This window comes from Corythoichthys intestinalis, chromosome 21, assembly GCF_030265065.1.
Source record: "Corythoichthys intestinalis isolate RoL2023-P3 chromosome 21, ASM3026506v1, whole genome shotgun sequence".
NCBI lineage: Eukaryota > Metazoa > Chordata > Actinopteri > Syngnathiformes > Syngnathidae > Corythoichthys > Corythoichthys intestinalis.
Genome location: NC_080415.1, coordinates 12,350,856 through 12,377,025, shown reverse-complemented (window position 1 = coordinate 12,377,025; position 26,170 = coordinate 12,350,856). Strand labels below are relative to the sequence as shown.

Below are 26,170 nucleotides of genomic sequence, written 5' to 3'. Positions count from 1 at the left end.
GATCATTGATCAAGCATTACTTGGATTTAAATCTTGTTAGCTATTTGGATTTTTCGAGGGCCTGAGCCCAGTATTTTTAATACATTGGAACATTTCTCTTAATTCAAGAACATCGTACAAAAGAAGTAAAACCTGAAGCAATGACAAGAAATGCTTCCTTAATAAACAATTCATTAAAACACCGCAAAAGTATCATACTTTTTTAAGTAATATGTGTTCTTTGGTAAAAACAATTATTCGGTTATTTTTGGATTAAAATGCAGAAAATGATAAGATAAGCACTTGTCGTTTTAATTTTGTATTTATTTTGCTTTGTCTAGTGTGCAAAAGTCCCAGGATTAGCGCTCCAATTGGTGCCAGCCAATTTAACTGCAGCCGTTTGGCAGCTTGTGAACAATTCTTCAAAAAAGAGCCTTGAAGCTATTGCCGCTCCCACCCAAAGTTAAAATAAATAAAGTCAATTTTGTGTATTTAGAACAACAGGAAAACTTGTTTCAGGGAGACACGCTTAACGCCATAAAAGGGCTAACAGATAGCATTGATGTTGCCATGTTAAACAACAAATATTTAAAAACAAATGGTGCAACAACACATGTAGACAGAAAAATAAGTGGTACGGTTGTACATTCATTGCCAAAAATGATTATTATGACTGCAGCTTACTGAGCACTTTAATGTGTCTTTTTCATGTACATCCTCATAACTGTATGATACCCATCCTTGGGAGGCCAAGGACCACATATCAGAAAGAGCACAATGATTAAAGTGATTTTCATTCATTTAAATGGGAGATTATGATTTGAGTGTTTACCTGACTGATGACAAGTTAAGGGTGTAGTCTGTCTTTCACCCGATTTCAGGTGGGTCAGCAACTACGCGACCCTAAACAAGATAAGTGCCGTATTTTACGCACTATAAGGCACATCGGAGTATAAGGCACACTTTCAATGAATGGCTTATTTTAAAACTGTTTTCATATTTAGGGCCCGGTAGTAGTGGTTGGGGTTGCGTTGTACATTCGATCGATGGTGCTGCGCTAAAGGGAATTTCATGGTATTATTAATAAATACTGATCCATATATAAGGCACATTGGATTATAAGGCACACTGTTTGCTTTTGAGAAAAAATTATGGCTTTTAGGTGCACCTTATAGTGCGGAAAATACGGTAGTTTTAAGGATAACATGGGAAAAGACCTAAATTATATGGAAATGAAATTTTAATTGTGCAACTTTTGATTTGTTGTTTTTTTCCCCTGTTGCTGAGTTTTGGTCCGTCAAGCCTATAATTAGACTTACAGATGGTAGATAAGGTGTGTTGTCTTTTTAAATTATGATTTAATTACTTGCGTCATTGAATGTGGGACCATTCAAGGCAAGAATGTAACTTTTAAGGGATATATATATATATATATATATATATTTTTTTTTTTTTTTGGGTCATTGCATTTGCTATGTAAACAGATGTCTAAGAATTAATCCTCTGCACTTTGTCTGTTTTTTTTTTTTTTGGGGGGGGGGGTAAGGAGGCTGAAATTTGGTAGAGATATGTCAAGCCACCTGAATTGTATGACTTTCATTTTTGTTCTTTTATCTTTGACCGCGTTCTTCTTTGCAGGCCAAACTATTTGAAGGAAATTGGCTCACTGCCCGCATGATCTCATCGGTCAGTTTGAAAAGAGAGAGAGTATTATTTTATTGGGCTAGAGGAGTGAGTGAGAGTAGTAACACACACCTCTTATACTGGTGGAAAACCAATACTATTCATGTGACTCACTCGGGACTCCATTTAAAATGCCTTCAATTAATGTGAGTACTGTATTGTTGCCTCCATTTTTTTACACACATGAGCATGCATTTAATTGATTCGGCATTTAAAGGTTTGTGCCCCAAAGTAGTTAGAAAAGTTGATCATACAATGTGTAGTCAATTTCTACAACTTTCAGCGATACGGTCCCATTTTTCCCTATCATGGCCAATTCTGTCTTTTACTTATCATTGGAAACACTGGGTGGGGGAAGCCAATGAAAATTAATTATTTGTCAATAGACATGTTCCGGTATGAGATTCTGACGGTATGATAATCTTAAGAAAAAATATCACGGTTTCATGGTATAACGGTATTGCAATTACATAGACTTTTTCCGTTGAGCAGGATTTTAATATTTCAAAACAACATATTAGCAAATTGGAACATAGGTATAATGAAATATTCTAAATAAAATTGAAATAAATGCAGTCCTTCAGGTGAGCGTAAACCCTTAGCCACAGCTCAACATTATTATCACCAGAACAAAACTAATTGAATAATTGTCCAATTTCTGTATTTTTTTTACTACCGCTAGACACACTAAACACGCTCGAGTTAACTTTCGTGGGAAATGTTTATAACAGTGTTTACTAACAGCGTTTACTAATCTTTAATTTTGTATAAAGCGACGAGTGGTCACCTAAATACAAAATCATATTGGAGTTATTGCCTCCTCTGCAAACACGTTTTACATGTCGGTTGGCCCTGTTCCTCTCAGCCGCGGCCATCTGTAACATTTCTGTAGCTGTACCAATTTCTTTTTCTTCAATGAAGGAAATGGTCAGGTGTTTCACCTCCTCCAGCCATTGTGTAGCACAGCTGACTGTCTAACTCACTGAGCAACAACCGAAGGAGGAACAGTAAGCCCTTGAGCTGCAAGCGAGGGTTTTCTACCTTTGGGACATAAAAAATGGCTAATACCGTAGGAACTGTATGACGGAAAATTGTATTGGTTTTGAAACCGTGACGTTTTCATACCACGGTATACCTCGAAACTGGTAACTGGCACATGTTTATTTGTCAATTGTTATTATCTCAAGTTTTGGTGTTTCTGCTTTTTTTGTACTGTATCTACTCTTAAATTTGTGTTCAGTTTAAAGAAGTACTTTTTGCATGTATTTCCCTCTCATACTTTTAACCATTGTATTGTTTTGTGGTAGCTTTAAAGCAGATTGTTTATCTGTTGACCACATTACTGACGTAGCGTATTTAAACCGTCCTGATTTGATCTAATAACTACATTTAAGTATTTTCTTAAGGCATTTTTTAGTACGTTCTGCCTGTTTGCATCTAAACAAAGCAAGTTGAGAGCGACGGGAATATATTGAGTGTCAAATTCGCCGATGTTGGACATTTTGGCAGAGGTTTAAACCCGACTTGTTAGATTAACGAACCATTCAGATTTGGAAAGCGTTAACCTTCTATCTTCCAGTCATAATGCTGACCAGTACCTCTCCTGCTGTATCTGCCGTCATCAATTCCTTGCCTTGTGGCTGAACCAGTTTATTTGATTGTTTGCCTAGCGTACATTTCTGAACATTTTGTCTAGACAAATAAGTCCTCAGTCGGCACACCTTGTCCATCATGCATCCTCTGTATCGGTTAAGTTTGTTATGCTAACTTAATTTCGTAAGTTAGGTTGTGAAGGCTTTTAGTCTATGTTGTGTTGATCTTAATTGATTTTTTTTTTTTTTTTTTCATGGCACTTGCTTCGGCCAGTTAGCTTGGTGGTTACTCTTTTCGATGTGTTGGTGGTGTCAGGGCGCGTTATGTGACAGCCACACCTAGAAACTGGTGTCTAATTAATCTGTTTTTATATTTGGCTTCCCAAATAAAGGAGTCAAATTAAACGAGGATATTTTTAGGTTACCATTTGCCTAACCTACTAAATTACAATGTCTTTACTGATGAACATTTCTTCTCTTTCCTTTCGCCCACGTGCTTGGGTGTGCCTAAAAGGACTTTCTTTACTTCCTTTTAGCGTTTTCTTACTCTCTCTCTATTGTATATTGTGTGATGGCACCAGATGAAAGGTTACTCCTTGTTTTCCAGCTAAGGCTTCACAAACATTCCTCTTTCTGGCGACCCTTGAGCTTGTTCAGTCATCGCCGTTGATAGACTTTGGACGTTTGCTTGCCAACTCCTTGTGAAAAGCCGTTCCTCTTGGATCTTAGTGGTAGCACGTTTCCCATCGTTGCTAGCTACTTACATCTTTTGTGTAAAGTTAAAACCGCAGAATTTTATGAACTGTTGTTGTCAGCCCTGTGGCGTTACAAGTTGTCTGTGCCACTGATAAAAATGCCAAAAGCCGTTGAACCATTACTTATCTTCGAGTCCTACCAAGACCCTACTGGATGTTTGACCAAATCTTGTTTCCTCAAGACCCTCCCTTCTGATTTCACGTTGAAGGCCAGACAAACTTAAAAGTGAATGTGCTCACTCTGTCTTTTTAAGCACTACTAACTACACCCCACTACCCCTTATTGAAATCCATTATGCTTTGTTTTGCCGTTCCAGCAGCTCGGATAGTTAATTCAATGACTTGGCCCACAGGGCCCTCGCATGAATGCTTTCCATTTGTCAAAAGAGTCGCAGCAAGCGACCTGGTGAGCCTGTACTTGCTATAATCCCTTTGCGGAAGCCGTAATGAAGGTTCACCGTTGCCTCCTCTCAATCGGTGCTCTTCGTTATCATTTCCGTTGTCCATGCTGTGAGTGGTCCAAGTTGCTAATTTAGTGGAACCTCTCATAACATAATAAAATGAAGTTTTGCAACGTTAACCATGGCAGCACTTCAAAAGAATGTGTTGCATTGCATTGAAATGTAAATTTAGATATTAAAAAGGGAACATTTTACGCCTGTTTGTGCCAGAATTAAAAAATAAATAAAAAAATAAATACTACTTTGTGTTACCTTCTGTGCAGCAGTTGGTGAAGACAAGTTTATTTCACTTCTTTTGGAATAAACCTTTTTTTTTTTTTTTTTGATACAAACGCAGATGTGTTTGAAGCCTCTTCCTCTCAACAATGTATGCAGAAATTTAATTTTTCTTAGTGCACTAAGTAGGACTGTCCTGATCTGATCACGTGATCAGAAATCGGTCCGATTGCGCCGTTTTTCAGAAGACAAGAATCGGGTGTAAAGGATCGGGTATTTAATTTTTAGAAAAAATATATTTGTTTTTGTGCTTCATGGTCGTACAGCGCCAGACCCTCCCTCCTGCTAAGCAGTGTGGCCAAACTTTTGAGTGCAGCTTAAGTTTGGTACTTGAAGTTAACAATGACAGGTTTGTAGTTTTGATCTTGCCAGACAAGCATGGTAGCTTAACGATCAAAGGCAAAAATGTGTCAATCATCGTTAAAACTTGTAGCCCATTCATAACTGTGCTGTGGCAACTCATTGTGTAAGTGAGAGACTGTTCTCAACAGCGTGAGCGTCAAAGCAGGAGTGGATTTGAGTGGACTCACTCATTGAATCATTTAAAGGGCAGGTGAGCAGTTTGTCGGATTTCGGTGTAATTTGACGAATTTAAACTTTGAACGAGTTTGTCGAAACGACTGTCATTTCTAACACATAACTGTGAGAAGAATTTGCATTTTTTTGTTTTGACTAGGGCTGCAGCTATCGATTATTATAGTAGTCGATTAATCGTTGAACTATTTAGTTTAAATAATCGAGTAATCGGATAAGGACCATGAAAAATTAAAATACCTGAGCTGAGCCTCAAACGGTATTTAAAAATTTAAAAAAAAATAAAAAATAAATAAAAAAAAAAAGCTATATACAACAAAAAAACAATTCGCAAACTTACATAGCAAAAGTACGCTATACGAGTAGTTATACAGATCTAGTAATAAATGTACAAAATTCACATGACTAGACAACCTGTCAGCTGTCCTATCTACTTATGACAGGTCAACAACAACAAATAGGTCACACTTCAACGAACAGGCACTAGGATTTGCCCTTCTATATCAAAAGAATTGCTTCGAATTTTAGAATTAGAAAAGAGAGTAAAGGTGTACTTACGTCTTTAAAAAACCAAGGTTGTATTCTCCTCGGTTTTCAAAGCTGACGTCGCTGAAACGTTGAAAACAAAGAAGCGATCGAGAAGAGGTCCTTCCACGTGACTCTCGAAAAAGAAATCCAAATCCTTGCAGAAGAAGGTTTTTTGGACCACTGATATTCTCTAGCCTTCGTGTGAGCAATTTATTGCTACACATCGAGATATGATGAATCTCGCAAGTAAAACCCAGAAATTTTTGCACTATATGGCGAGGATAGTGAAGTGCTATTCTTCCGTAATGGAGTGCTGGCAACGTCTTCTGTAAATTACAGAAGTTAAATTCTGTAAAATTGAACGATGATCACGGTATTGACGATGATAATGGTAATAGTGATTATCGCGATTATCGATGCATCGTACATTACTAGTTCCTGTTCCTTCCTGTCTCATACATAGATTTATTTTCCAGTCTTTTAAAAAGGAGGAAATCTCTCTCTCAGTATCAGGCAGCAGCCATCATAACGTGCGTGCGCCCGTTAACGGCAGCAGACGTGTATTGAATTTCGTTCTGCTACGAGCGGCTGCCATAAAGTTAAGAGGGGAAATCATCGTTTTTTAACCTTTTATGAATTGTAATCGAATCGTCACTTGTCGAATTGCGATGCGTGTAATAATCGATTTTTTGGAACTCCTCTAGTATATGGTCACGATATCCCTGATATGATCACATTTTCGGAGAATCTGAATCATGCGAAAAAGATCCGGTTTTCCGATATTTATTTTCACTCTGTTATTTTCAAAGACAAGGAAGCAACAAAATAATCCGTATGTACAACGATATTGCAAAAAGAAACATGTTTTATATTCTGTGGGACGAGGATTTTATGATGCTTTGTGCGACACAATTTTTAAGTTGTTTTACAAGTGATCCTTTTACCACTCTAACGAACTTTTTGTGGGTGGAGAATACAGCTAAAGAAAACCTGTGGGATTTTACCGTTTAAACTTTGCAGTTTTGTGCAACTTTGGAGATGTATTATACTGCAAAAAATTGTTTAATGTTTTATAGTAGGACTGTAAAGTCAGTTATTCATTTGGTACTTGCCAGGTGGAGAAGCCACATAAGAATCCATGAAGAGTTCTGTATCCAGCAAATAGACAACGACAACTTATATGTTCCAGAAACTCTGTTATCCATGGTCTTTTTTGGTTTGTTTTTGGCCTGGACACATGGACGCCCACCCACCCAGCTAGCCAGCCAGCGCAGCACAGTCTCCTGCCACCAAACACTTTGTCCAGTCATGCAGGAGTAAACGCTTCATAAAAGGCCAGCTTGGCTGGAAGCACAGAGAAATCATTTTCAAGCTTGTCAGGTGATGATTTTGTTGCACGGAGCGTTCGGGAAACAGGCCAAAAAAAGAGTTTTGCAGTCAAATAGAGGATAGGGGGCCAGCGAACATGCAGTTTTGCGATGTTGAGCCTACAGTGATAGAGGTGGGTGGGCCGGCCTGGGCATGTTGAGTTTATTTGCTAGCGTAAAAAACCCTGTGGTTCAAACTCGCCAACTGATGACCTGTAGAAATGAGCCAAAAGACATTTGAAGGCTTTTCAGTACTAATCTGTTTGAACTTGTCGAACAAAGACTCACAGCAGTTATAGTTTCCAATCTTAGGGTTTGGATTTTTAAAAGTGGTGGAAGCCCAGGGTTTAGGGTTTCAAAGCTATGTTTCAAAACACAATTGAGGTTTTACAAATTTTGAAAGTTAGTGTTTCAAATTATGTTTTAAGCCATGATTAGGGTATTAAGACTAGGTTATAATTTTCAAGAATCGGTTGCGCTTGAAATGACTTTGAGTCTCAGACAAGGCGTTAGGTTTTCAAATTGGCAGCAGGAGAAAAACATAGTTCAATTGTACTTTATTAAAGAACTTAATAAAGTACTCACATCAATCTTAATCAATTCATAAATCCATCAAAGTCCTCATCTTCGGGATCCGAATTGAACAGCTGGGCTAGACTCCATCAAACACGGCAGCTCAACTTCCTCTTAAAAATCACCATAGGTGGTAGTTTCTTTTTGTTTTGCGTTGGCCTTGAGCTCTGACTGGGCTTCGTAAGCGTCTCTCTTCGCAGAAGATGCCATATTGGAGGATGCTTCGGCAAACCAATGTTATTTAGCCTAACGCACACACTCAAACATTACAGCTACTGGGGGCATGCCTCCTATCACATGCAACCATCTCTCTTTAAAGTGCATGCGACCCGAAAAAAGCATGTTTATTTCATAATACACGTGGTATTTTATGCTCCTGAATGATATGTACCGCTTGGATGTGTGTGGAAGCGATCGCTATATTTATCTAGTTTTTTGAATCCCGCGCCATTAAAATGAGTGACTTCCGGCAACTGTCTCAAGTTGAGAAAGAGGGCGCTATGACGTGTACGATAGAAGGAGTCCTCTTCACTATACAGCCGTACTGTTGTATGAGAAGAACTAAGGATTCAGCTGATTTTGCGGATTAATACATTTATTTTTCGCATCACGCCAGCCAAACGGCTGCAGAAAAATCTTGCTGTATGAGGGAGAGGCGTGTGCGCCTTTTCGAGTTTCAAAAGGTTCCCATTCACCGTGGATATTGGCCAAAACAAGCCCTACTACTGTGAGACCATAGGACTTACGAGGAAGTGAGTAAACATCTTGTTTTGTATTATGTCAAATACTGGGATCATTTTAAAACAGAGGTGGCTTGCATTTTGTGGCTGACATGCTCCTTGTTGCACATACCCCCGCCGGGCGAGCACTATACTCGGCTTTTGCACTCTTGGTGTGCCCGATGTTCTTTCAAATTTTCCACCCGATCAGAAATTGCAAGTTTGTGCTAAAAATAGCCGCAAATACAGCGATTACAAAGTAAACACTAAAAACTTTCTTTAAATAAAGAACTACTTACGTTTGATCATTGATAGGAATGTAAAAAGCTCTCCTCATGCACATTAGCTCCATGTTAGCTGCACAACAACTGCAGCCGCCCTCCTCCAGGGAACGAACTGTAAATTGCTCTCCGCCAGGCGGTTTTCCGATCAGCAAAGACAATCGACAACCCAGTCGTCATGTCAAAAGTTCCGGGCTAGTTATGTGTGATTTTTCCGCTTCAAAGACTTTGAAACATCACTCGGTTCGGGTTAGCATGTCGGCTAGCTGTCACGCCTCTTGGTTTGTTTACATTCTCCGAAGCCGGGGAAGGGAAATGACATAAGCCCGATTTAGGTGTCATAAAATATTGTTCGGGAGGTGCGACAGTAAAGGTGAAGTCGACAGTTTTGACCATTATGGAGTAATTTTGCCATGTCGTCCTGAATAAGTGTATTTTTATTGTTTCATATTCCATTTAGCACAAGACTGTTATTTGACCATGCCATGTATTTAGCAATTTGGGAAAAATATTTCGATATAAAGAATATCCTGTAAAAATATTCGCGTAGATAGACTGAAACAATGACATTTTGCGGCTCTCTTCGTCGCGTTTTCCTCGTTCTGAATAATTCCCCCTCAATGGGCTGAATAGTAAAACCGATGAGCCCATTCTCCCGCTGACGTCATCCACCTGTTGGGGACGCTAGAGCCCTGTAATGGTAGGCGTCGCTAACCGGCAGATTAAAAGACTAATTTCTCGTCATCTGCGCTTTGCTACATTGTTGTATATAGTCGAATCGTATCAAAATATGATTCTAATTCACATAATAATGCTATTTAAGACTTTTTTTTTTATCTCATGTCGTATGCTCTTTAAGGTTCTCATTCGGCTCTCACGTCCGCCTTTTCAAAAATTGCACAGGCACATTTTGGTACTCAGTCCACACAATTGGCGCAATGTACAATTTGGAGAATTTTTTTGAACTTTTAGGTCTGCCTACTCGTGAAAAATTGGTAGAGTTATAAAATGGAGTTAAGAGTTAAAAGTAGGATTGGACGTTTGTGTTTTTAGTCTGGGTTATGTTTGTAAATGCAGTTTTAAGATGGTGTTAGACTTTGAAAGTAGGGTGTGCCCACAATAATTGATGTACAGTACCTGCCTCCTGGGTGTTGTGAGTGCAGTGTATCAGTGCCACCCTGGTTATAATCAATAATGCAAAACGTTGTTTTGATTTGCATGATGGTGCAAATCTGGTGCATGTGACAGTGACAAGAAACTTGGCGTGGATCTAAATCGTGAAGGAATCGTTCTTCTTTATACACGTTAGACCTGTTCTCCTGGGAAGACACACACCCGTCTAAATTATTATGCTCTTATTTTTTTTAAAGTCCTTTTGTCTGCTGGTTTTGGTACACACCTATCTGTCATAGCTATCCAACCAAGCACGCGACCGGACATGAAGGCCAACGGGAAGAACAGGTTCCGTTCATCCTCATCAATCAGCAGCAACCAACCATATATAGTGTGGTTGCTGTCAAGTGGTTTCAGGGAACTCACACAACCCTAACAAAAAAGTTGTCCAGTGTTGCATACGATTGCTTTGACATTATTGTTAGGACTTAACAGCATAGTTGCCTGACTTTTTAGTTTTACATATTTTTTTCATGATGTCGACGTATAAGTAAGTGGTGGTATGAACCTTTTTGTTTTTGAAAGCTGTTGCCTCGATCCCCATTTTACTACTACCTATATCTCCATCTATTTTCCTTCTACCACATGATACAACTATATGACTCCGCTGTGGGAAAATGATAAGTTCTTTGTCAGAGCACAGAGCTTTCTGACGAATCTGCCATTGTTGTACATCGGCCGCAGAGGTTCATTTGCATGTCAATGTTCTCAACCAACGCTGCGGACAATGGGCACAACTGTGGTTTTTCTAGAGGTTAAATAAAGCCAAGGTTGTCGCTGCAGTAATTCCGTATAAATGCGCATTATTTCACGTGAGAAGACAAAGACAACACTCTACTGTGACGATGCCCTATGACTGTTATGTAATTGTCAAAGGTTTTGGTGGTTTCTTTAATAATAAATGATGAACTGCTTAAAAATTAAATACAGACAAATATAAATGGTGCTTGAGTTCCAGTAGTCTGGATGCCATCGGCTGAAGATTCATGGTGGAAGAAGTAAAAATGAGGCAGTGGCATTACGCAATCGCGCTGGATGAGAGTTGTGATGTCATTCAGCGCGAGCCGAGGTGACATGATGATGCCCTTAATCATTCATGCCCCCTCCCGTCACTGCTAGTCTCCGCTTGAGTTGGTGTCATGTGGCGCTGCGGGTGCTCAGTTACGTAAAGGCATTACTCTCTTCTAGCAACAAAGAAAGTCTACCAAACTACAATTACAGCGTCTACAATGATTTATTGATTAATTATTTACAAAATAAATCACAGATGCAACGCTATGCAGTGTTAACTTTTGAAGTCAGCAACCTACTTTGGAAATTGTCAACAGCATCAACTGAAAATATTTTCCTGTAGTTGAGTCACATTATATTTTTTACTTTTTGTCGTATTCCCGCTGGTTGGTTTATTTAAAAAAAAAATATATATATATATATGTATATATATATATATATATATATATGTATATATATATATATATAGGAAGAGAAAATGTGGGGAGTGAAGGCAACAGTGGTGCCAGTAGTGATCGGGACACTAGGGGCAGTAACCCCCAAGCTGGGTGCATGGCTCCTACAGATACCAGGAACGACGTCCCACATCTCTGTTCAGAAGAGCGCAATCCTACGGACAGCTAAGATCCTGCGCAGAACCCTCAAGCTCCCAGGCCCCTGGTAGAGGACCCGAGCTTGGAAGAAGAGACCATACCGCCCAGGTGGGCGAGACAACGATTTTTTAATTTAATTTAATTTTTTTAATATATATTTTTTTTATATATTTATTCTTATATATTTTATATATATACAGTGTATTATATATATATATTTTTAATTATTAAATTTATTAGGATCATTGAAGATTCCACTTGGGGAAAATATATACATACAGTATATCCTGTATATACATAATATAATAAAAAAGTTTTAGGCAGGACACCTGCCTAAAACTTTTGCACAGTACTGTATATATGTGTGTGTGTGTGCATATATATATATATATATATATATATATATATATATATGTGTGTTTATATTAGGGCTGTCAAACGATTAAAATTTTTAATCGAGTTAATTACAGCTTAAAAATTAATTAATCGTAATTAATCGCAATTCAAACCATCTATAAAATATGCCATATTTTTTTGTAAATTATATATATATATTCTGTAAAATAAATTGTTGGAATGGAAAGATAAGACACAAGATGGATGTATATACATTCAACATACGGTACATAAGGACTGTAGTGGGCATTTCACTCTACTGTCATTTAAATCTGTCTATGCTGTCCTCACTCCGAAGCATCTACTTTTTCCAAAACTAGACAGCTAGTGAACGACGCCTTAATAATTAGACTTCTTCCTTTTTCATCTGATTTATTAATAAAATGGCCTCAAACCATTGTCCTCTTTAGACCGTCGTAAAACTACAAAAAAAAACAACACAAGCATTGCATTAGCAACAACGTGAGCTTAGCACGCTATACAGGTTCACTAAACATAAACAAAAGCGTCTCATACAAAAAATATAACATTTCGCTTACTAACATAATATGTACATTCTTTACAACAACCATACTTACGGACAAATCTTGTCCAAGGATCATATAAGCACAACATTATCAGCCCGAGACGTCGTGCAGCCATAATGAATGGCAAGAAAACAATAAACCATGTCGCAAAGCGACCACAAGAGTTCGCTGTTGGACAGGACAAAAAGCCTTGCTGTAAAACTTACCAAAAGGCAGAATACTTTCTGAGCGGGACATGTGCGTTAATTGCGTCAAATATTTTAACGTGATTAATAAAAAAAATTAATTACCGCGCATTAACGCGATAATTTTGACAGCCCTAGTATATATAAATATATATATATATATATATATATATATATGTGTGTATATATACAGTGGGGAGAACAAGTATTTGATACACTGTCAATGGGTCCATCCTCTGAAAAGGGAAACAGAGGTGATTAGGAAGCGTTACATAAGTGATAACACTTGTGCGTTATTCACACAGGCCTATGCCTCACCATTAACCCCTACAATAGCTCCAGTGGAAGAACTTGTAAATAGTTTCAGTTCCAGTGTGATGACTGTAATTGACACTATTGCCCCGATTAAGACAAAATCTTTGTCAAGAAAGAAGAGGTCACCCTGGAGAAATGCCATACTAGCTATAAAACAAAAGCAAGTTTGTAGACGAGCAGAACGCAGATGGCGAAAAAACAAACTCCTAGTTTTTTATGATATCTACAAAGACAGTCTTCGCAAATACAACCAGGAACTGAAAAATGCTAGACAGTCATATTTTTCAGAGATCATTAGTAGAAACACTAACAATACCCGCACACTATTTTCTGTTGTTGACAAACTGACAAACCCACAAGCATCAATACCTCAGGAATTGGCATCTGAGGTGTCCTGTAATAATTTCGCAGCATTCTTTACACACAAAGTACTAAAGATTAGACAGACTGTGTGCAACTCCAGATTAACAAATGTTACACTAAATGCCTCCCAAAATGTCCCCCACGTCAATCTTAGACAGTTTAGCCTCTTGGACTATGCCACTTTAACAGAAATTGTGTCGAAATTAAAGCCCACAACATGCTGCCTTGACATCCTTCCTTCAAACTTTTTCAAAACTGTTTTTCATTGCATAGCCCCAGGCATACTTCAGATTATAAATACTTCTCTCCAAACAGGAGAGTTTCCTCAGACGTTAAAAACTGCAGTAATAAAACCTCTCCTAAAAAAACCTAATCTGGATGCCTCAACCATTAGTAATTACAGGCCAATATCCAATCTGACATTCCTGGGGAAAATTATCGAAAGGGTTGTATTCGAACAGATCCAGAATTATATGATGCAAAACAATCTTTTTAACTCATTTCAGTCTGGATTTCGACCACAACACAGCACCGAGACTGTGCTTATCAAAGTCCTAAATGATATTCGTCGGAATACCGATGCAGGCAAATCATCTGTTCTGCTACTATTGGATCTCAGCGCCGCATTTGACACGGTTGATCACAACATACTACTCAGCAGATTGGAACAGTGGGTAGGGCTTACTGACACTATTCTTCAGTGGTTCACATCCTATTTACATGATAGGGATTTCTTTGTGTCAATCGGAAACCATCAGTCAGAACGAACCAAATTCACGTGTGGAGTCCCTCAAGGGTCAATTCTTGGACCACTCTTATTTAACATCTATATGCTTCCGTTAGCTCAGATAATGGAACAGTATGACATCTCCTATCACGCCTATGCAGATGACACACAACTGTACATTTCTGTGTCCCCACATGATTATAGTCCCTTAGTCACCCTGAGCAAATGCATTCATCAAATCAATGAATGGATGTGCCAGAATTTTCTCCAGTTAAATGTGCAGAAGACAGAGGTGATCATTTTTGGGCCAAAAAAGGAAAGGTCAAAGTTAAGCAGCCAACTTGGCACAATGTCACTTACAGCTACAAATCAAGTCAGAAACCTTGGCGTAATTATTGACTCAGACCTAAAATGACACCTTCAACACACTACATTTACATTACCGTCTCCCAATTTACCGAGAGACTTTATCGGTAAAAATGTCAGCTGTGTGGGATCATTTCACCTTAAAGGACGACAAAGACGAAGAGGCAGAGAGCAACATATGCCACAATAAAGTCAAGCGTAGTGGTAAAGCTGTAAGAAGTTTTAATGCAACCAACCTAATCAAGCATTTAGCGAAATATCACCACAATATGAGGAGTATGTTAAGAAAACGAAAGTTACGTATGTAACTACGGTTCTATGAATCCCGAATGACCGCCAGAGGCGGTGCTGAAAGCACTGAATGATCCCTTCGCGCATGCGCAGTGCGAGTATTAATACCAAAAAAGTCACCTGTGACCCCAGGTTGACCTCCTGCCGGGGTATAAGTTCCGGCGTCAACCTCGTACCAGCCCCTACAGAACCTTCTCGCGTGTGGCACGAGGATTCTGAGTGACGGAACGCTCTGGTGGTCATTCGGGATTCATAGAACCGTAGTTACATACGTAACTTTCGTTCTATTTCATCCCTGCTAACCGCCAGAGGCGGTGCTGAAAGCACTGAATGACCAATACCAGCGGGGTCACGAAGAAACAGACACAAACCTCACAGGGAAGTCCCCTCCGATCCGAAGACCGCACCCAGCGGGTGGGGAGAGGTGACGTCCAAACAGTAGAACCTGAAGAAGGTGCCAGGCGCCGACCATGAGGCGGCGGCACAGATGTCCCCCAGAGGCATCCCTTTCAGGGCAGCCCAGGATGTGGCAACGCCCCTGGTAGAGTGACAGCGCACACGGCAGGGGGCGACAAGCCATCTGATAGGAGTAAGAAATAGTATCAACGACCCAATGAGAGAGGCGCTGCTTGGAGAGGGCAGAGCCCCGACCACGTGCCCCGTAGCAGACAAAAAGTTGGGACGACCTACGAAAACTTGCCGTGGAGTCCACATAAAGCCTCAGGGCCCTCACCGGGCACAACAGCTCCGGTCTGCTCCCACCCTCCCCAGGCGGGGGGCGGTAACGAGCAAGGCGTAAGGGACGATTGCAACGGGAGCCAGCCAACACCTTGGGCATAAACGCAACGTTAGGCCACAGTGTGACACCTGAACCCTCGGGGTGCCAAAACATGCACGACGGGCTAACCGAGAGTGCGAGCAGTTCGCCAACCCGCTTAGCAGAGGCAACGGCCAGCAGGAACGCCGCCTTGCGGGCGACCCACTGAGGCCCGGCCGCATCCATAGGCTCGAAGGGGGGGCGGCACAAGCTGTCAAGCACCAGCTGCAGATCCCAGACCGGGGCACGAGGACACCTGCGGGGGTGGAGCCTCAGAGCCCCCTTGAGGAATGTAGCGACCAGGCCGTGGTTCCCCACAGATCCACCAGAGATCTTGGCGTGATGAGCAGAGATGGCGGCGACGAAGACCTTGAGGGTGGACGGAGAGCGACCCCTATCAAGGAGGGACTGTAAGAAGTCCAGAACAGTGGGGACAGAACAACTCACCGGATCATCCCCATGGTCCCCGCACCACTTCACGAACAACCTCCACCGGCCAGCGTACTGCAGCCGGGTGGAGGGCGCCCGGGCGTTCAAAGCGTCCGCCTGACTGAACTCGAGCAGGCGTCAAACAGCGAGTCGGTCCCCTCAGCGGCCAGACGTGCAGGCGGAGACGGCGAGGATCGGGATGCCATAACTGGCCCCCCAACTGGGACAGTAGATCCCGCCTCTCGGGGAGGCACCAAGGCTCGCCGACACACAGGCTGCGCAGCAGGGGAAACCATGGGCGAGCCGGCCAGAAGGGGGCCACCAGCAGCAACGAGTGCCCCTCCAAAGACACCCTCCGAAGCGTCAGCCAGATCAGAGGGAGCGGCGGGAAGGCGTAGAGCAGGACCCTCGGCCAGGGGTGGGCCAGCGCGTCCTGACCGAGAGGGCTGGAGCGCTCCCCCAGGGAAAACCAGAGAGGGCAATGGGCCGACTCCCGGGAGGCGAAGAGGTCCACCTCGGCTTGGCCGAAAACTTCCCAAATCGCGCGCACCACCTCGGGATGGAGGCGCCACTCCCCCGGCGGGAGGCGACGGTGGGACAAGGAGTCCGCCAGACGGTTCAACTGGCCGGGAAGATAGGCGGCCCGCAGACTCGCAAGACGAGGGGCCGCCCACACAAGAAGACGGCGGGAGGCCTCCAAGAGATGAGCGGACCTCGTCCCCCCCTGGTGGTTGATGTGGTACACGGCGGCAGCGTTGTCTGAACGCACCAGCACGTGCCTTCCCCGTAGGAAAGGGTAAAAGTGCCGGAGAGCCAGGTGAACCGCACGCAGCTCCAGGACGTTGATGTGGACAGCGTGGTCCCGCAGAGACCAGCTGCCCCGAGCAGCCCTGCGCTGCCAGACGGCACCCCATCCCAAGCGACTGGTGTCCGTAGTGACCACCTCGCGACGGACCGGGGCAACCCCCAATGGAACGCCCTCCAACAAGAAAGCCCCGTTCCTCCACGGCGCCAAGGCCACCGCGCACCGGCCCGAGACTCTCAGTAACCGTCGCCGGTGCCGCCTGGCGTCCAGGCGAAAGCCATTCAGCCACCGCTGCAGGGGGCGCAAGAAGAGAAGACCAAGGGGCACGACCGCGGTCAGGGACGTCAGCACGCCCAAAAGACGCAGAAAGGTCAGATACGGACGTACCTGACCCACCCGAAAATGCGAGAGGAGGCGAAGAGCGGCCTCCACCCGACGGGACGACGGTCGAGCCAACATGGCCACCGAGTCCAGAGACACCCCGAGGAAGGTCGCCTGCTGGGAAGGAACCAGACACGACTTCCCCAAATTCACCCTGATGCCCAAGCGAGCCACGTGGGCAAGAAGGACTGCCGTATCGCCGTACGCCTGAGCGCTCGACGGCGCACACAACAGCCAGTCGTCGAGGTAGGGCAGAATCTTCATGCCCACCGACTGGAGGGGAGCCAGATCAGCCCGCACAACACGGGTGAACACCCTCGGGGAAAGGGAGAGCCCGAAGGGGAGCACCCTGAACTGCCAGTGGCGACCCCTGTAGGCGAAGCGGAGAAACCGCCTGTGGCGAGGAGCAACCGGCACATGAAAGTAGGCGTCCTTCAAGTCCACGGAGGTGAACCACTCCCCCCGGGCGACCACCCGCAATACATGCGCGACGGTCAACATGCGGAACGGAAGTACCTTCAGGTACCGATTGAGGCCCCGCAAATCCAGAACCGGCCGAAAACCGCCGGTCTTCTTCGGAACCAGAAAATAAGTCGAGTAAAAACCCCGGAGGCAAGCCCGGGGATCCACAGGCTCGATGGCCCCCATGGCCAGGAGAGAAGACAGCTCCCGGCTCAGGGCCAGAGCCCTCGCCGGGTCCGAGACAGTAGTTACCCGGACCCGGCGGGACACGGGGGGCCGGCGTCGGAACTGGAGCACGTACCCATGGGTCAAGGTGGCTATCACCCAGGGGTCCGAAACTCGAGCAGCCCAGTACCTGAGCTGCTGGTGGGAAAAAAATCCGACGGCCGGCCCAATGGCCTCAGTCCCTGCCCCTCCGGCCCCGACGGGCCCTGGGGGGCTGGCGGGCGGGAGGCCCCGCCTGCGCCCGACGTGGAGGCAAGCGGGCGGGGTCACGAAAGGAATCGGCTGAATGCCGGGAGGCTGGCTGGGCACCATAGCCCCCATCAGGGGAAAGGTGCGCCGTACGGCGAGGACGAAAACCAGCAGAGGGAGCCCGACAGCTGTTGCCTGGTCGCACGGGCCGAAATAGTCCTCTCCAAGGCAGACACCGCCGCCGAGCCAAAAAGATGGCCGGGTTCAACCGGCACGTCACGGAGCGTCCTCCGGGCAGGCTCAGTCAGGGGGGACTGAGCAAGCCACACCTGACGACGCCTGCACAAGATAGGACATCGTCCGCCCGAGCTCCCGCGTCACCAGGGCGAACGCGTGCAACGCCGCGTCGCAGAAGCCCACGGCAGAGGTGTCAGCACCGCTCTCGGGCAAGGATGCCGAGAGGGCCAACAAGAGGTGAGCCATGGAATTACCGATGCGCCCAGCACGCGCACCTGCACCATAGGCCCGGAGAATGAGTTCATCCGTCAGCCGACCCTGTGGCTGAGGGCACCGCACAACCGGGCGGAGAGACTCCTCAGGGGACACGATGAGGGATGCAATGGCAGGCTCAACACCCGGCATGCGGTCCAGGCCCACAGCGGCCGGATCATGCATGGCCGCCAGAGCCTGACCATCGGCCGAAAGACGAGAGAGAGCCGCTGGATCCCTCCAGCCCGCATGGAGCTCCCTAACAAAGTCGGCCGAAGCAGGGACCGCAAAATTCGGGGCGGACCGCTGGTGCCGAAAAAATGCGCTCGCCGGCGCCGAAGCGGGCCGTTGAGGCAAGTCCAGCTGTAGACGCGCCAACGCGCCGCGCAGCACCGCCAGTATGGAAGCGTCAGGGGAGCCGGCTGACGAGCCCAGCGCAGAGGACGAGGAGCCGAGCTCCGAAGGCACAAACGCCGACTCACCCACGTCATCATGGAACATGGAAGCCGAAGCCGCCAGCGAGACGGCATCGGCCTCCAGGTCAAGGTCGGGCATGCCAGGCGAACGCGGGTCAAAAGCAGCCGCTGAGTCACCCGGGGGACGGTCACCCAAGAGAGACCGCAACTCAGCCACCTCCCTGCGCAGCCGCTCGACATCAGAGGCGAGCAGCTCGTCATCTTTCGATCTCTTCGGACGGGGGCCGGACGGAGGAGCCGAAGGACCGCGACGCTTCGAGCGCCTAAGCCCAGAAGGGGGCCGCGCCTCAGATGCGGACGGGCCCCCGAGCACGACGGGGGAGGGGGACGAACAAACATCCGCAAACCCCCCGCGTGGGTCGTCAGATAGGCCACGGCAAGCCGCACACCGGTTCAGGGTGTCGGACGGCCCAAGGAGGGAACCGCAGGCCACACAGCAGTGAGAGCCCTCCATAGCGACGCGACCGTGAAAACAGCGAGCCGAGGGAAGGTGGCGCGAACGGCACCTACACGGCAAGCGCAGGCAAGCTACCAAAAAGGCTAACCACAGGTAAGCTAGCGAAAAAGGCTAACCACGGGTAAGCTAGCGAAAAAGGCTAACCACAGGTAAACTAGCGAAAAAGGCAAACCACAGGTAGGCCAGCGACCGATTGCCCACAAGCGGCGGAAAAGCGACGCCACACGGCGAATGCCCGCGCGCGGCCAAACAGGGCGGCACGGAAGCCGACGCGGCGGTCGAGCAACGCGCCGGCGGGGACAATCAAACGGGCGAACGGAGCCGGCGGCCGCGCAAACAGCGAGCCAGCCATGATCACTCACCCAACACAGACGCCGCCGGCCGGGAGAGGGGTCGCGCACGAAGCCGTCACCGGCGCGGGTCGGCAGTAGTCCCAAGTCCGGAAAACGAAACAAGAAGAAAGCCCAAGACTTCCTGATTGCCAATAGAGTGACGCAGCCTTAGGAGGGCGAACCCGCAGCTCCGACTCAAAGTCTAACAAGGCTATACGCGACACAAGTAGCAACTGCCACGCGAGAAGAAAAAAGGGGCTGGTACGAGATTGACGCCGGAACTTATACCCCGGCAGGAGGTCAACCTGGTGACTTTTTTGGTATTAATACTCGCACTGCGCATGCGCGAAGGGGTCATTCAGTGCTTTCAGCACCGCCTCTGGCGGTTAGCAGGGATGAAATAGAACCGAAGACAAAAAGAAAGGTCCTACGCAACTAACACTGGCAGAAACTTTTGCTATGCGTGACAAACTGGCACTCGACAGTCCCAAAGCCCAGGGAATAACGAGTCATTGCCGAAGAATTCATTCGGGATGACGAGCCATTATCTCACGTGAGTAAAGACGCACCATCCAACACGCGATTCGGCCGCTGATGATTCGAGAACGATTCACAAACATCCAAATTCCGATTATTGAAATATGTCAAGTAAAGCGGAACTAATACACAGCGCGGTCTTCGGGACGCAATGAGAAACTGACCGCATTGCGTCCCGAAAGTAAACATAACTTGTCTTAGACCCGAGTAATGCTCACGTCATGCTCAACTCACGGCTTTAGCTCAACTCATGCCGCTAAATAAAAAACACAAGAATACCTGACTGCTGCTGACAGCCGCAACAAACTACGTCAACGTCGTTTTATGGAGATAATAGATATCATATGTATATAAAACCAGATGCTACACGACAGACTCGACTGCATTAGCAACATTGAAGTATTGAAAACCAGATCTTAAAGCAGAAGACTTCCCTAGTAGGCTGTTGTGAACCTACCAAGCGAACCTAATTAACTTTTTATCTAAAATACTCCTAAATCTGCAAAATCTTGACTTGAATCTATCTTCAAAACAGTTTTAAAACTTTCACATGTCGAAAGTAGACAGAAGGGAAATTATGGAATAACGGGAGCAATTTTAACAACTTTAACAGTTGATTCGCAAAATTAAATGAATTGAATGTAGTTTAAAGCTGCTGATACAGAATGGGGACTTGAGTATTTTATTTACTGTTTTAAAATGTTAACTTGATACTGAAATAGTTTTTTATTTAAACCTGAGAGGCTTTTTATACAATTTTTGTAACTAATGCATGAAACATTAAAAGCATCTAATAGCTTGGGGGGTTTGTGGGATTTTCCACTGAGGTTGTTGGTGTGTTTTGCTTTTTTAAGACTGTTTACAATATTATTTGCACGTTTTACTGACTGACTATGCCATTTCTGTTTGTTATTTATAATGTTTTGCGTTTGTCACTGAATAAACAGGTCAGTTTCTTGTTACCAATCATTGTGTGTTATTCAAACTCACCTAATTCAGCTGGCTAGTTGTTATCAAGGGTACTAAAACCTTTTTCAACATGAGTCTGACAACTAAGTAAGGAGGCTAAATAACTTTAAACTTTAACACGTGCTCAGATAGGACGGTATCGGTATCGAACAGTATCGGTATCGGATCGGAAGTGCAAAAACCTGGATCGGGACATCCCTAATTGAAATGTTAATAATCATCAAATTGTAAATATAGACGTTTTTCTTTTCATCATTTAGGAATATTTATCAAATTAAAGCATGCAGTCTCAGTAGCTTCAGATTTTTCTATACATCCTTGTTTTTCTCTTTTCTTTCATCTTCAGTGGTCTTGTCACTTAAAAGTCTCCCGAGTGAACATGATGGGAATGCCTGCAGCTCTCATAATTCATCTTTTTTCCCCACCTGGTGCAGTAATGTCCTCCTAAAGATGATGATGTTGTCCTGGTCAAACTTGGAGGGGGCCTCCTATAGGGACATAAAACGGCTCATTTCCCAGAATGACTGCGATGAGAGGCTCGCACCTTTTTTTGATATTTGAGAGCCCCTGCTGGCATCTTTTATTTCGAACCCCACCCCCACCCAGTGTCTTACTCCCCTGCATGGTTTCATTCATCTGAATGATCTCAAAACAGGAACTGTGTTCCAGAGGCTGAAGTCTTCAGAGGCTTTTTGTGCATCAAATGCTTTAGTTCAAAAGCATTTGATCGATCAAAGCAAAGCAATTCTTTAATCACTTGGGTAAAGGGTATTCCCTCGTCCCCCATTTTTTTTTTTTTTTTAAGTCTGCAGATTGTAAAGAGTACCTTCTCATAAGTAAAATGTCTTCCAAAAACTAAATTTACTTTTAATGTCCTGTCTCAATATATAGATATGAGATGCAGCTCATATAGAATGGCCAAACTCGCTTGTACAACATGACAGTGTTGTTTTTGACAGCCATTTTAATTTTTGTCTTAGTCTCGGGCCATGTCTCCACGTACCAGGGTATTTGGCAAATAGAATAGAATAGAATAGCCCTTTATTGTCATTGTACAGTTGTACAATGAAATTGTGGAGCATCTCCCATCATCAAGGGGAAATCTCGAAAGTGGCTTGCAAGAATAAAAGTAAAAAATCCAAATAAATATAAAATATGTACCAGTATGATATGTTCAGGCAGTTCAATTAATTGAAGTGAAGTAGCAGCAGTTGACCGTGAAGGCATTGAATTTTGCATGCGAATAAGTATTGCACATAAAATATGTGTGAATAGAAGTTAAGTAGCAGAGGTTGACAGTGAGGCATTGAATATTGCACATTAATATTGCACGTAAATAAGTATTGCACATAGAATATGTGTGGATAGAAGTTAAGTAGGAGAGTTGACAGTAAGGCATTGAATGTAAATGAATCTTTTTTTTTTTTTTAATCATTTCATTTCAGGCAGTTACATTCATCTTCACGAATAGTTCTTTGCTTTCAAGTAACATCAGAGAAAAAAAAACAAAACAAAACAAAAAATGCCTGAAAGGGAGTGAGACAAAGAAAACATTAAATCCCACCCCAATTTATCAATTATCATGAAAATAAATCAACTGTTTTCCTGCAACCTGTTTTTGTTTAGTTACATAGTAGACATTCTTCCCCGACACATGTAACGGGAGAGCAGAACCCGCAATGTCGATTCCCTCAGTCAGCAAGAGAGAGAGAAAAAAAAAGAGAACAACAAATTAAAAAAAAAAAAAATATATATATATATATATATATATATATATATATATATACAGTGCCTTGCAAAAGTATTCGGCCCCCTTGAACCTTGCAACCTTTCGCCACATTTCAAGCTTCAAACAAAGATATAAAATTTTAATTTTTTGTCAAGAATCAACAACAAGTGGGACACAATCGTGAAGTGGAACAAAATTTATTGGATAATTTAAACTTTTTTAACAAATAAAAAACTGAAAAGTGGGGCGTGCAATATTATTCGGCCCCCTTGCGTTAATACTTTGTAGCGCCACCTTTTGTTCCATTTACAGCTGCTAGTCGCTTGGGGTATGTTTCTGTCAGTTTTGCGCATAGAGAGACTGACATTCATGCCCATTCTTCCTTGCAAACAGCTCGAGCTCAGTGAGGTTGGATGGAGAGTGTTTGTGAACAGCAGTCTTTAACTCTTTCCACAGATTCTCGATTGGATTCAGGTCTGGACTTTGACTTGGCCATTCTAACACCTGGATACGTTTATTTTTGAACCATTCCATTGTAGATTTGGCTTTATGTTTTGGATCATTGTCTTGTTGGAAGATAAATCTCCGTCCCAGTCTCAGGTCTTGTGCAGATACCAACAGGTTTTCTTCCAGAATGTTCCTGTATTTGGCTGCATCCATCTTCCCGTCAATTTTAACCATCTTCCCTGTCCCTGCTGAAGAAAAGCAGGCCCAAACCATGATGCTGCCACCACCATGTTTGACAGTGGGGATGGTGTGTTCAGGGTGATGAGCTGTGTTGCTTTTACGCCAAATATATCGTTTTACATTGTAGCCAAAAAGTTCAATTTTGGTTTCATCTGACCAGAGCACCTTCTTCCACATGTTTGGTGTGTCTCCCAGGTGGCTTGTGGCAAACTTTAAAAGAGACTTTTTATGGATATCTTTGAGAAATGGCTTTCTTCTTGCCACTCTTCCATAAAGGCCAGATTTGTGCAGTGTACGACTGATTGTTGTCCTATGGACAGACTCTCCCACCTCAGCTGTAGATCTCTGCAGTTCATCCAGAGTGATCATGGGCTTCTTGGCTGCACCTCTGATCAGTTTTTCCTTGTTTGAGAAGAAAGTTTGGAAGGACGGCCGGGTCTTGGTAGATTTGCAGTGGTCTGATGCTCCTTCCATTTGAATATGATTGCTTGCACAGTGCTCCTTGAGATGTTTAAAGCTTGGGAAATCTTTTTGTATCCAAATCCGGCTTTAAACTTCTCCACAACAGTATCTCGGACCTGCCTGGTGTGTTCCTTGGTTTTCATAATGCTCTCTGCACTTTAAACAGAACCCTGAGACTATCACAGAGCAGGTGCATTTATACGGAGACTTGATTACACACAGGTGGATTCTATTTATCATCATCGGTCATTTAGGACAACATTGGCTCATTCAGAGATCCTCACTGAACTTCTGGAGTGAGTTTGCTGCACTGAAAGTAAAGGGGCCGAATAATATTGCACGCCCCACTTTTCAGTTTTTTATTTGTAAAAAAAGTTTAAATTATCCAATAAATGTTGTTCCCCTTCACGATTTTGTCCCACTTGTTGTTGATTCTTGACAAAAAAATTAAATTTCATATCTTTATGTTTGAAGCCTGAAATGTGGCGAAAGGTTGCAAGATTCAAGGGGGCCGAATACTTTTGCAAGGCACTGTATATACATTTATATATATATATATATATATATATATATGTGTGTGTGTAAATATATACGTATACACATACTCATGTATTGCGTATGTCCATACCAACATGGTAAAAAGATCTACACAAACATTGATATACATTTAAGACCCTCCCTGAATATATTTTGACCAAATGAATTGTTTATAGTACAATTTAAATATGTAAATATTTTTACACTCTCTAAGTGATGAACTCAAATTGTTCCATAATTTAACTCCGCGTACAGACACACAGAAGCTCTTACGAGTTGTTCTAAATCTAGGGAGTACGAAGCAGTACTAAGCTCTTAAATAATGAGCTCTTTCACAAATGGTGAAATGTGTTTGTAAATTTGCCGGTAACGCATTGTTAAAAGCTTTATACAGAATTATGGAAGTGTTGTAATCGACTAGGTCTTGAAATGTAAACACTTTAGATTGAAGAAATAGTTCATGGGTGTGATCCAGAAATGCAGTCTTGTGAATGATGTGAACTGCTTGTTTCTGTACTATAACTAAAGGATTTGTCTTATTGCGATAGGTATTCCCCCACACTTCCACACAGTCTGTAAGATATGGGAGAATCAAGGTACAGTACAGAGTACGGAGTGCATTCTCATCAAGATATATTTTAACTTTGTTCAAAATTGAAAGGCTTCTTGAAATCTTGCTTTTTATATGCTGCTATATATATATATATGTATATATATATATATATATATATATATATATATATATATATATATATATATATATATATATATATATATATAGCAGGACAATGTTTATTATATAAGAGGGTGAATATATCTAGAAAAGTATCATGTGTATATTTATATATATATATATATATCTTGGACATTGGGTGGTGTTGTGTTACATTTGACTGTTCAGAGAAGAGATGGCTTTAGCAAAGAAACTGTTCCTCTGTCTGTTTGTTCTTGCTTTTAAACACCTATAGCATCTCAAAGAAGTATGGCCTATCAACCACACGTACACGCACATTTAAAGGAGGGTATCTTGAAAACTGCGCTCAAAGTGAAGATGTGCGAATTCTGCGTTTGTGGCGCCATAATGTGGACACTGATAAGCGAAGATTTAACTGTGGAAACGTCACTGATTGCGACAAACTTTTGGAGTAACATAGAGAGGTGCTTTTTTGCTTCCATTTATTTACAAACTCCTGTAGTGCTTCATATTGAAGAACACATGCCAGAGATGGGGGTATTATGGACAATTATTTTTCGCGCATTGTTATGAATGTACTTAAAAATGAATGAATGCGGGTGGCTGTGGAAGCTTTTTTTTCTACAAACGTGCTGGTGTGCACGTAATTACTTTTTTTGTATTATGGCAGGATCCTCGGTTAAAAAAAAAAACCCTGCTAGGTGTAGTATTTTGGACGAAAATACTTTTTAGTCTTGGTCATAGTTCAGTCATTTCAAAATGTTTTCGTCTTCGTCTAGTTTTAGTCGATGAAATCTC

General features: G+C 43.4%; 2 protein-coding genes across 2 annotated transcripts in view; one reads left to right on the top strand and one right to left on the bottom strand.

The window, feature by feature from the left end:
* The window catches only part of cdc42ep4b (CDC42 effector protein (Rho GTPase binding) 4b), a 44,728-nt gene that overhangs the window by 4,493 nt on the left and 14,065 nt on the right, over positions 1-26,170 (top strand). The gene's annotated exons all lie outside the window — the stretch shown is intronic.
* LOC130909915 (uncharacterized) lies at positions 15,045-18,135 on the bottom strand. The gene is made up of 2 exons (XM_057826862.1): positions 15,985-18,135; positions 15,045-15,920 (listed from the first exon to the last, which is right to left on the bottom strand). The coding sequence occupies exons 1-2, from the start codon at positions 18,133-18,135 to the stop codon at positions 15,045-15,047; spliced, it is 3,027 nt and encodes a 1,008-aa protein (XP_057682845.1).